This window comes from Myotis davidii, unplaced genomic scaffold (assembly GCF_000327345.1).
Source record: "Myotis davidii unplaced genomic scaffold, ASM32734v1 scaffold226, whole genome shotgun sequence".
Lineage (NCBI taxonomy): Eukaryota > Metazoa > Chordata > Mammalia > Chiroptera > Vespertilionidae > Myotis > Myotis davidii.
In genome coordinates, this window is record NW_006297224.1 from 4,048,341 (window position 1) to 4,061,340 (window position 13,000).

Consider the following 13,000-nt stretch of genomic DNA (forward strand, 5'->3'; position numbering starts at 1 on the left):
TATATAGGATACAGAATGAAATCCAGTACATAGGCACACTGAAGACATGGTCTACCTTTCTACCTACTCGACTGATCTTTTTTGTTTGACCTTCCAGAAAGCAGCCCTGGACTGCACAACAGTAGGTTGGGGATCGTGTACGCTCATTGGAGTAGCCATTGGTGACAAAGGATTGACTGTTTCTCCAATAGAGATACTAATGGGCCGTACTATCAATGGAACATTATTTGGTGGTCAGTGTTGTCATTTTTTTCTGCTAATTTTCTCCATATTAGTACTCAAATTGTTACAGTGAAAATTATTAAAAGGGAAGGAAAAATAACTTGTTAAATATTGAGTGCCTAGAATGCATCTAAAGACTACATAAAAGCTATTCTATTAATTACTTCAAAGTAAACAGTTTGTATAGTAGAAATACTACAACTTGCAAATAGAAGTTCAATTTGCATTAAAATAAACCAACAAAAACAAAAGTCAAACTTGGACCAAACAAAGATCATTTCTTAGGCAGAAATAAAAATAATCTTGAATTTCTCCTATGAAGAAAAATTTAAGGTAAATAAAAGTATAGAAAAATTAAATATGGGTTTTAATCTATTTGGAGGAAGCCAATCTGACAAAATAATTTCATTCACTCAATGGACAATGATGAAACTACTTCTTCATGTCAAGTACCACATCTTTATTAAGACTTTTGGCCAAATTACAGGTTGCAAAGGTAGAGATTCAATCCCAAAGCTGGTTACTGATTACAAGAATAAGAAATTTAACCTGGATGCACTGGTGACCCATACCCTGCCTTTTGACAAAATCAATGAGGCATTTGACCTAATGCACCAAGGAAAAAGGTAAATTACCAAACAGATGGGTAAGTGGTTTGAAAAACCTCTATGATGACTTTTTTTTTTGATGTTTAAATTTTTATTTGATGTTTAAATCTAATCAGTTTCTTTCCTGACATTTTTCACATCATCAGACATACTAGAGGTGCTTAAAAGATGAAATAGTGTCCATTTGGGGGGGGGGAACCCCAACATCACCCCGGCTCTGGGATCACTATGTTTGACAGAGTGCACCCTGCAGGCCCTTCCTTATCAGAATCAGGTGAAAACCACAGAGATGTGAGCAGGGAGTGGCAGGTATCAGATACTTAAAGGATGGCCCAACTCTCTCATCCTCTTGCTTTGTCAGAGGTCTCCTGTAAGAGACATCCGACCTACAATTTTAGCTGTAGTGTGCTCCCTTCCCATCAACCCTGAGAGCTGATTTATAGAACTGTCCCATCTGGGGGATCCCTAGCAATGGGGAGTACATAAGGCTGGGATCAGTGATTTTTGTTAAAATGATCAAGCATAACCCTGATCAATAGCAACAAAGGAACAATGTTGCACAGAGGAGACGCAGGACAGAAAAGCAAAGAAAAGACAAGACATTACAAAAGGGGGGGTGGGGGACCTAGAGTTAGTTGGCAGGGGTTTGACACAGAGAAGCAATGTCACAAAAGAAGAAAATAGGTCCATGGTGTGAGGACACAGGAATCTTCACAGGATAGAAACCTGAGAAAATGTGCCTACTGCTTGACATGAACTCCCTAATTTGAAACATGTTAGCTACAACATATCAAAAAGGAGTTCAACAAAAATCAAAGAAATAGCCTTTGCCAGTTTGGCTCAGTGGATAGAGCATCAGCCTGAGGACTGAAGGGTCCCGGGTTCAATTCTGATCAAGGGCATATGCCTGGGTTGAGGGCTTGATCCCCAGTAGGGGGCATGCAGGGGGCAGCCTATCAATGATTCTCTCTCATCATTCATGTTTCTATCTCTCTCTCCCTCTTCCTTCCTCTCTCTGAAAAAAAAAAAAAATACAAGAAGCATAGCCTTTGACCTAGCAATCCTGCTTCAAGATATTTATCCTGAGGAAATAATCCACAACCTACGCTAAGATAGCTATATAAGGCCATCCTTTGTAACAGAGAAATTGAAAGAATTGCATTGCTTTAGTAATAACTGGTCAAGTCTCCCATATTCTACAAACAGGCCTGGTAATCACTGGTAGAATGGAGGGCTACGGGAAACACCTACATGAGGCCTCCTACTCCCCCTTGTCCACTGAGAAGACCACCTGACTGCCCACACAGATGGAAAGGTGGCAGCAGTGCAGGCAGGGGATGGGCCCTCCCAGGTGTGCTTACCACATGGGTACAGGGAATACAATGGAGGACAGGCCCTCTTGGCATGCCAACTGCATAGAAGCAAGGAAGTGGGGAGAGGAGATGGGATACACCAATTGGCCTGTTAAGGTGCAGTGACCCCCAACTCATGGGAGGAGAGGACACAGAGCCTCTCCCCCCATGGGGAGGTGGCTCTTCCAGGCCCCAAGTGAAGAAAGCATTTATGCATGGCAGCCCACAGCTCCAGCAGTAAGATCCAAGATAAGGAATTCTCTGTCCTTAAGGTTTACCCTCCCCCCCCCCATCTTGCTAGTACATATGGAAGGACTAATTCAGAAGTTAGAATATTTTGATTCTCAGAAAGTAGCATCCCAACACACCAACCACCTCCTTTTGATGCCCAATTTGCCCTCAGCTACAGGAAAGCCAAGATCAGGAGCTATTCCAAGATGAAAACATCACTACAACATGTCATGCTCTACTTCTCACAGCACCACTAGGCAGCCCAGTCCTCACCCAGGGCAAGTGAGGTCCCCAATTCTCTCCCAGCTTATTGGCATCATATAGAAAGTTTTATTAGTGCCAGGAATAAAGGAGGATAACAAGATAAAAGAAATTAGGCTTACCAAATTCTGTGTCTATAAAGGAAGATTAAATCAAATCCCAAAAGGATAAAACAAAAATTACTTGTGAGTTTTTGTTAAATTTATCATAAAAGTTATACTGATTTTTTTAATATAATTATTAACAGCATTCGAACAGTCCTGACCTTCTGAAGAAGCCAGGAACAATTTGGAAGACTATCTGCCTGAATCTGAACCTGATAATCTGGTTAATTTATAACCTGATATGATGAACCAAAGATCACCATGAATTTAAACAAATATTTACAGTTAATATCTCAACATCAAATAGCTATGAAGATTACAGCATTTCTACTAAAACACATTAACATTTCCTGTGTTAAATAACTATGATAACTAATGTGTTTATGAATAAAATCATACGATGTTTGGGAATTATTTAAAACTAAATAATTTTAGAGAAGGGGAAATGAGAAATAAAGGGGTAATTAAAAAACTAAATTGGTTATATGTCCACAGTATTTTAGTTTGGGTAATAGATATATGGGGTTTAAATCCACTGCTCTACTTTTGTATATGTTTAAAATTTTCCATAATAAAATATTTTACTAGAGCCCTAGCTGGTTTGGCTCAGTGGATAAAGTGTCAGCCTGTGGACAAAAGGGTCCCAGGTTCAATTCTGGTCAAGGGCACATGCCCAGGTTGCAGGCTTGATCCCCAGTGGGGGACGTTCAGCAGACAGGCAATCAATGATTCTCTTTCCTCATTGATGTTTCTATCTCCTTCTCCCTTCCTCTTTATTTTACTAGAAATAAAGCACATACATATGTACAAAAGAAAAATATATCTTTAAAATATATATCATATATATACATATGTAGTGCTATTATGTAATTTCTGAGTTCCAACAAACTACGAGCTACTCTTCTTTATAAGCTGCTAAATCACTTCCTTTTTAGCATCTGTTCATTTCTTTTCATTTAGCCCCACTTTACCTGTGAACTATAATCACAAGTAGTAGGATATCAGAAGCTATATAAGTAAATAATGTGATATTGAAGATAAAAAAAACACACCTATACTCTCAAATTTCCATCTTTATTAGAAAATAGCCCTTTTCATCTTTGATAATTATTACAACTTATAATGTTTAGATTACAAAGGTGAATGATCTATAATTTGCACTAAGTAATCTATTCTCTGTAGTCAACTAAAAGTGAAAAAAGCAATGTACTTACAATAAAGTAATGTAACCAAATTTTTTATAGCTACAAGATTTAACAGACACTAAGACTCATATGAAAAACAAAATGAGAGCTTTCAAACTATGACACTCAGAGATGAGGCATGAACAGTTTAAGGATAAGACAGATAATAATTTGGATCAGAGTAACAAAGACTAGTACTTAGCATAATTTCTGAAACCCATCACTTTAAAAAAAAAAATGTTTACCACATATTGACCCCTGAGGGAATATAAACTTCCCTGAAGCTTTGACTGAGGAGGGAGGTGATACACCAGGCAGCTAGAAGAACGTGAGCAGAATAGAATAGGCCAGGTATCTGTCACCAGGGCAGATAGCCCCCGTTGCCTAGCAATGGGTAAAGCTGGGCTGGGACCTCCCCCCCCATGTTGACCTTTCCTCCCCTAGCACATCCCTGGTCTTGTGGCTAGATCCCCTGACCTTTCATATCACTGGACATTCGGTTCAGATCCTCCCCTGACCTTTCCTCTCCTGACCTTTCCTCTCCTTACCTTTCATATCACTGGTCATGTGGTTCAGATCCTCCCCTGATCTTTCCTCCCCTGACATATCACTAGTCATGTAGTAGACTCCCTTAGAAGAACAGGGGAGCCCTGGCCGGTTTGGCTCAGTGGATAGATCGTCGGCCTGCGGACTCAAGGGTCCCAGGTTCAATTCCGGTCAAGGGCATGTATCTTGGTTGTGGGCACATCCCCAGTGGGGAGTGTGCAGGAGGCGGCTGATCGATATTTCTCTCTCATCGATGTTTCTAACTCTCTATCCCTCTGCCTTCCTCTCTGTAAAAAATCAATAAAATATATTTTAAAAAAAATAGCAGTACTGTCAAAGATTAAGCATAAGGATTCCAGTGAATACCTGGGGGTCTGCACATGCACAGGCTTGTTTGGAAAGGTCAAGGAATAATTAGAGGTGCCACCTTTCGCACTCCCCTAAGTCAGAATTCTGATAAATAGGACAGGTGGCCTTCCACACGCTTCCCTTTCCTCAGAATGTCCTCCTTATAAACTTTCCAACCAAGTCTCATGCTTCCCCACAAATGACACCTGCCCTGGCACTGACCAATCAATGGAGACTACAACGATCTGAGGGGAACACCTGGAAAGCTGATGAATATTCTATTGAGATCCTCCCCTGAAGCCTCCAGAAAAAAGCCCTTCAGAGGAAGGACCTGCATGGTTCTCTCACTCTGGAGCACACCCATGCCTTTCTGACTCCCTTCTTTGACAGTTTTTTCTCTCTCTCTCTCTCTCTCTCTCTCTCTCTCTCTCTCTCTCTCTCTCTCGACATTATTCTCAGATGGCATGATATTATACCTAGACAACCCTAAAAATCCCACCAAAGAATTACTAGAGTTATTAAATTAATTCAGCAAAATAGCAGAATACAAATTTGATATCCAGAAATCAATGACATTTTTATACACCAATAATGATCTGAGAGAGAAACTAAAAACAATACCATTTACCATTGTAACAAAAAAATTTAAGATACTTAGGAATAAACTTAACCAAAGAGGTAAAAGACCTGTACTCAGAAAACTAGGGGACATTGGAAAAATGTACTGCTATTATGTAATTTCTGAGTTCCAATAAACTCAAACAAAAAAATGGAAGATACAAACAAATGGAAGCATATTCCATGTTTATGGATGAGAAGAATTAATATTATTAAAATGTCTATAGTAGCCAAAGCAATCTACATATTAAATGCAATCTGTATTGAAATACCATTGGTATATTTCACAGATCTAGAACAAATAATCCAAAAATGTATATGGAACCAAAAAGACCCCAAATAGCCATAGCAATCTTGAGAAAGAAGAACAAAATTGGAGGCATCACAATACCAGCTGTCAAGTTATATTACAAAGCCACTATATGCAAAACAGCCTGGTACTGGCACAAGAACAGGTATAGGTAGATCAGTGGAACAGAACAGAGAACCCAGAAATCAACCCAATCCATTATGCTCAATTAATATTTGACAGAGACAAGAGCATGCCATGGAATCAAGACAGTCTCTTCAATCAATGGTGTTGGGAAAATTGGACGGGTACACGGGGAAAAAAAATGAAATTATACCACCAACTTACACCATACATAAGAACAAACTCAAAATGGAAAAAACACTTAATTGTAAATCATGAAACCATAAAAGTCTTAGAAGAAAACATAGGCAGCAAAATCTTAGATATCTGTCGTAGCACAATTTTCACAGATACATTGACTAAAACAAGAGAAACAAAGGAAAAAATAAACAAATGGAACAACATCAAACTAAAAAGCTTCTGCACAGCAAAAGAAACAAGATTTAAAAAGCAAATGAAACCAACTGTATCAGATAAGAGGTTAGTTCCCAAAATGTATAAAGAACTCATACAACTCAACAAAAGGAAGACAAGTAATCTTATTTAAAAATGGGCAAAGAACTTAAATAGACACTTCTCCAAAGAGGACATACAGATGGCCAAAAGACATGGAAAAGTGCTCAAAGTCACTAATCATCATAGATTCAAATTAAAACGACAATGAAGTGCCACCTCACACCTGTCAAAATGGCTACCATCAATAAATCAACAAACAAGTGCTGGCAAGGATGTGGGAAAAAGGGAACCCTAGTATACCACTGGTAGGAATGCAGACTGGTACAGCCACTATGAAAAACAGTATGGAGTTTCCTCAAAAAATTAAAAATTGAACTACTATTTGACTCAATGACCCCGCTTCTAGGAATATATTCTAAGAATCCCGAAACACCAACCAGAAAGAATATCTGCACCCCTATGTTCATAGCAGTGTTATTTACAATAGCTAAGCTCTGGAAACAGCCGAAGTGCCCATCAGTAGGTTAATGGATAAAAAAAAGAACTGTGGTACATTACACAATGAAATACTATGCAGTTGTAAAAAAGGAGGGTATCTTACCCTTTGAGACAGAATAAAGGGCCTGCAGAGTATTAGGCCAAGTGAAATAAGCCAGTCAAATATCTCATGAGCTCACTTATATGTAGAATCTAATGAACAAATAAAATAGGCCCAGAGGCATGGAAGCATGGAACAGACTGAATAATATCAGAGGGAAGGGTAGAAGGGGGAGGGTAGGCAGAGAATAACCAAAAAACTTATATGCATATTAGAGGCCCAGTGCACTCAGGGGGGTCTCTCAGCTGCACACCTGCCACAGCATTGCCGGTCAGTGGTCTGGGCCTCCCTCTTTCTTTCTTTCTTTTTTTTTAAGTAAGAGTAATGTTTACTGAGCAATACAGAACTGAGTACTATGAAGGGTTTACCAGGATGGAAATGCACTGCACCCGCCCCTGCAGTATGTGCTTTGGAAGGGCGCCCGCGCCTCATGCCCACAACAACTCCAGCAGGACCAGCAAGGGTGCACCCTGGCTGGCACTCCAGGCAGGACTGAGCTGGACCATGGTGGGTGGGTATAGCAGGGCATGGCACTGTGCCCTTCTCCAGCCTTGCACCAGGGTCAGGGTCAGGGTCAGGGTCAGGGTCAGGATCAGGGTCAGGATCAGGGTCAGGGTCAGGGCTCGGGGCAGGCAGATTGCAGTTTCACTCTGAGTCCCAAACTCAGCCTAATTTTGGTTGCAACTCATGGCTTTTTCTGGCTGCTCAGAGGTCCTTCAGGTGGGTGCCTGGCGGAGAGGCCAGGGAAGCGCCCACAGCTGCCGGGTTGTGTGTCTCTCCGGCCCAGAGCCTCTGTTCTGTCTCCCACAAGCCTGGCCCTAGGCAGAACAGGCCCCTCTCAGGACTACTTTGGTCTCAGCTCTTGGTCCTGGGTTGCTTCCCCTGGTGTGGCTGATCTGAGTTTCACAAAATAGCCTGGCCGATGCTGGCTGTGCTATGAGCCTCATTGAAGAGTTTTTCATGCAGCAAGGAAGAGCCCTCTGGGACCCTCCTTCTCCTCTCTCTCCTTATCTCCTCCTCCTGTGCATCTCCTCCTCCTCCTCCTCTTCCTCCTCCCAGCCCATGGTCACTTCTTCTCCAGCTGCTCCAGCAGTGAGTTGCCTTCTGAGTCGGGGGTCTTAACGCCCATTTTTTCTGCCCCTGAAGGGTCCAGTGGCCAAGTTGCATGACACCTGAGCTGTGGGGCAGGCTTGGTGGGAGTGTAGCACACCCTGACAGTCAAGGGCAGGCTCAGGGTATTGGGAGACCTGGCGGCACAGGTCAGCAGAAACCCCGTGAGCACCGCGAGTCAGGGGCCAGCTCAAGTGTCCAGGAGACATGGCCACTGATAGTTAGGGGCCAGCTGGGGTGTCTGTGACATGTGGCCAGTGGGAGCCATGGATGCCAATAGTCTGGGCCAGCTCGGGTGCCTGGGAGGTGCAGCCGGCAAGAGCTATGGACAGGCATGTGCGCAGACAGTCAGTGCTGGCTCTGGTGCCCGGGAGGTGCGGCTGGTGGTACAAAGAATTTTTATTGATTTTTAGAGAGAGAAAGGGATGGAGGAAAGCATTGATGGGAGAAAGAAACATCAGTTGGTTGCCTCACACACATGGCCAGTATAGGGATAAAACCTACAACCTGGATATGTGTCTTGATTGGGAATTGAACCCACCAACTTTTGGTGTACTGGATGACACTCCAACCAACTGAGCCACATGGGCCAGGGCTACAAAGGAATTTCAAAGGGTCATTTTTCTTAAATGAGGCCACTAACAACTTTCAAGAAAACAGTTTTAATTAAAAGATAGAGTTGAAAATGAGTAAGAATGTGAGAGTGAGACAGTGGAAGCAGAGTATAACTATACTTCCAAAAAGTATAATAAAACAACTTAATTATTCTACAATGAAATATTACTTAAAGTCTGGAAGATATAGTAGAATACTATAGGGCCATTAAAAGAAGCGATAAAAAGAAAACATGCTGACAGAAAAAGATGCCAAATACATTTTTAAGCGTTTTTTAAAAAATATACAACAAAGAACACTTGTATGCACTAATATCAAGCCTCAAAGCATGTAAAGCAAAAAGTAAGAAAAGAACTATAAGAAATGAATAAATTTATAATAATGATTAAGCACATCTTCCAGACTTTCACTAATATTTTATTGTAGAATATTTAATAAACTTCCTGGGACATTCCATTTCCCACAAAGAGCCAAGCAAGTGTGATTCCAGAGGACCTCTGGCCCACAGCACCAGTGGTCACAGCCACATAAGGTCATATGGGCACCAGGTACTTGCCTACCAGCATCCAGGGACTACTCTACTGCGCACAGCCAGATACCCAGAGACCCAGAGACCCAGAACCATCGGGAGGTGGATGATGAGCTCACACATCCAGAGAGTCATAAGAGTAGCTCCTCAACAGTAATGAAAAGGGCTCCCCAGGCTGCAACACAGTTGAAAGGAACTGGCTTTTTACCAAAAGGAATAAAAGTATTTCTATTTTAACTGTTGGCATCACCTTAATAGTGGGTACTCGTTGCATATTAGTCCTGAATTTTCCTTAAGGAAACTTTTCAATGCAACAATTGATTCATCGCAAGGAAAAAAAAAACAGAAAGGAAAATAAATGATAGTGAAAATAAACAGCTACAAACAATGTGAGTGAGAAAAACATATAGTTGAGAGAAAAGTCATGAAAGAATATATACACTAAGATTTCATTCATATAAAGTTTTTAAGTAAAACTATACAATACTTATAGAGGAGCATAAGTCATAAAAATGCAAAGAAATAATTATTAGGGTTGTGAAGGAAAAGGATGGGCACAGGAAGGATTCTGAAGCAGTGGGAATGTCCTTTATAATTTTGTGTTAACTCATATGTAAATGTAATAAACTTTTACCTATCCAATTATATCCTATAAATTAAAATCCTAATATGCCAAGTGCCCAGTCATCCAGTTGGCTGTTCATCCAATCAAAGCATAATATGCTAAGGCCACTGAACTACTCGGTATGACGTGTACTGACCACCAGGGGGCAGATGCTCCCACTGGTAGGTTAGCTTGCTGCTGGGGTCCGGATGATCGGGAATGAACAAGATGGGCCAGACACACCCTGGGGCCTTCCTGCCATCCCTTCCTGGCTGGACAATCTCCTGTGTCCTTTCCCTGCCCTGATTGTGCACCGGTGGGGTACCTCAGCCTCGCCTGCATCTTCTCGCAATCCCGAACCCTTCGGGGGATGTCAGAGAGCTGGTTTCGGCCCCACAGTGGAACGACGGGTCGCTATGATGCACACTACCACCAGGGGGCAGACGCTCAATGCAGGAGCTCCACAGGAGAGCACCACTCAGCCAGAAGCTGGGCTCATGGCTGGCAAGTGCAGCGGCAGTAGTGAGAGCCTCTCCCACCCCCATGTCAGTGCTAAGGATGTCCAACTGACAGCTTAGGCCCGTTCCCCACAGGCCTAAGCCATCAGTCGAGCATCCCCCTATGCCTCCTGGACTGCAAGAGGGTGCAGGCCAGGCTGAGGGGACCCCGCTGCCCCAAATGCAGGAATTTCATGCACCAGGCCTCTAGTTTTCCAGTAAAAGGAAAAAAGTAAACAAAAATCTCCTCCAAATAATGGCTGGGAGCAAAGGCTGTTTACAGCTGAAATACGATAGCACAAATGACATGATGAAATATCACAGAGATGCATAGCAACAAAAAAGGAAAGTGATTGGAGAATAAAAGAGCAGGGATGGTATTTATTCAATGGCAGTTCAATCCAGGTTACAGAGAAAGCATCCTAGACAGAAGTGAAAGAACTTCTTAAATCAGAGACAAGCTTCCAAGGCGAGTTTCCTAAAGAAAAATGGGCACCAAGGGCAAAGTAAGCAAATGTACTGTTTCTTTGTTCAATTCTTCTTTATTTGTATATTTTTGCTAAAAAGCTTCCATTTAAGCTAATCTCAGAAAGGAATCCATTTAAAGTTAATCAAAAGCACCCCCTTCATACTAGAAATTTACTCTAAAAAATTATTGTGGATTTGCCATAATGCTTACTATAAGGGTGTTAAATTAAATATTATTTATAATGGCTAAAAAAGAGAGAGAGATTTGGTTAACTATGCTCTAACCATAAAATAGCATTTGCACTTGTTAAAAGTAGTGTTAGAGGACAATATGTAAAATATTCATAGTATATTAATAAGTAGATTAAAAATATCACATACAATAAGGTCCCATTTGGGGTTCACTCAATGGATTTACCTCATAAAATTACAAGTGGATTTTATTTCTTTTCTTCTTATTTTTATTTTGAAACTTCCCATAGTTACTATATATTGCATTTGTAAATAAGATTAATGATATTTTAAAATATAATTCAAAATTACATAATAATGGTAAAAAATATATGTATTCATGCTGTCAGAGACTGGGAAAATCACATCAAAAGCAGAAATTAAAATACTACTTAATTTCTCTTTATACATTTTTACCCAAATTCTTGCAGAGAGACCAATTTTTTATTTAATTTATATTCTACTGATAATTTTACTAATTATTTAAACCTCTCTTCTCAAACTTTTATGTGCATATGAGTCACCTAGATCTTGTTCAAATGATGATTCTTAATTAGGGGATTTGGGACAGGGCTTGTAGGTCTAACAAGTTCCCTGGTGATATCAATAACTTCTGGTCCAAGGGAGGATCATACTATGAGTAGCAAACATGTAAAACCACATTTATGTTCTAGCAATGAGGACTCAGGTAATTCAGAGCTGATAACAAATCATTCAGTCAATAAATACTTATTGGCCAAACCCTATGAATTTATCCTCTCTTATACTGAAGGGGGAAAAGATCAAAGCACTATATTAAGGTAAACTTTAATGCTAAAGATTCTTTTCAAAAATTAAAAGGGCATCCAGGCCAGTGTGGCTCAGGTGGTTGGGCATCACCCGTGCACAAAGGGTTGCCTGTTCGATTCCTGAAGAGGGGCCTGCGGAAGGCAGCCAATCACTCTCAGATCATGATTCTCTCCCTTCCTCTCTCTGAAAATCAATAAACTACTCTTTTTTTAAAAAAAAGTGCAATGACTATAATGTAGATCATGATTTCTTATTTTCAATGAACATTCCTTTTCTTTAATTTAATGTAATTATATAAAACATCCAACCACAAGTTATGGTATCAACATGCTTTTTAATTTTTTCCCATAATATTCTCTGTCTCCCTTTCTCCCATCCTCCACCCCAACCTCTCCCTTCTCTCTCCACTTCTCTCACTCTGTCCCTCTCTCTCTCTCCCAGGTTATTAAATGCAAAGCAGCCATCGCCTGGGAAGCAAACAAGCCCCTTTGCATAGAAGAGGTTGAGGTAGCTCCCCCCAAGGCACATGAAGTTCGAATTCAGGTGAGTGGGGACTCTCCCTGGGCAGGACACACTAGGCCATGGGTGGGCAACCTTTTTGTGAGTGCGTGCCAAAACCAGCAAAATCTCTGACTCAAAATTCTTCTGCGTGCCAACCCTAATTTTTTGAGAACATGTTATGCCTACTTGATATCTCTTAAGGTGTACGTATGTGAAGAACCTTGAAGAAATAATAAAATTCATTCGAATGACAAAAACACATATATGATGATGAAAAATACATTTATTTTTTAATGTATACATGTGCACTGATAGTCCAACAGAAAACTTTATGACTCCGTTTGATATTATCAGTGGGACTTTTGCTGCTGCATCACTGATGACACAGATTTTACATCAGGTTTATATTTCATGACCTTCAGAGATACGCACGAGCTACTACTTTCATCCATCAGGCTACTCCTATTACGAGACTTAACAAAATTCATCACTGAGAACAAAGATTCACAATTGTAAAGGGAAGATTATAAGAGAGGGTTTCACGTGCCAGCAAAGGTTACCGGCGTGCCATGTTTGGCACGCGTGCCAGGGGTTGCCCACCCCTGTCCTAGAGCTATCCTTGAAGCCATCTTTGCTGGCCAGTGTCCCATTTCTGGCAAGCCTTTTCTTAGTTTTCCAAGGAGGAACCAATTGGAAAGTGGAAGAGAGAGGGAAAT

At 40.9% G+C, this 13,000-nt stretch overlaps 1 protein-coding gene across 1 annotated transcript in view; it reads left to right on the forward strand.

Moving 5' to 3' along the window:
- Positions 1 to 10,733: 10,733 nt before the first annotated feature.
- LOC102752501 (alcohol dehydrogenase 4) overlaps positions 10,734 to 13,000 on the forward strand; it is a 30,867-nt gene continuing 28,600 nt past the window's right edge. Inside the window, exons 1-2 of the mRNA XM_015569970.1 lie at positions 10,734 to 10,801; positions 12,225 to 12,326. Coding sequence (XP_015425456.1) covers positions 10,784 to 10,801; positions 12,225 to 12,326 — 120 coding nt within the window. The 5' untranslated portion in view covers positions 10,734 to 10,783. The remainder of the gene's footprint in view (positions 10,802 to 12,224; positions 12,327 to 13,000) is intronic.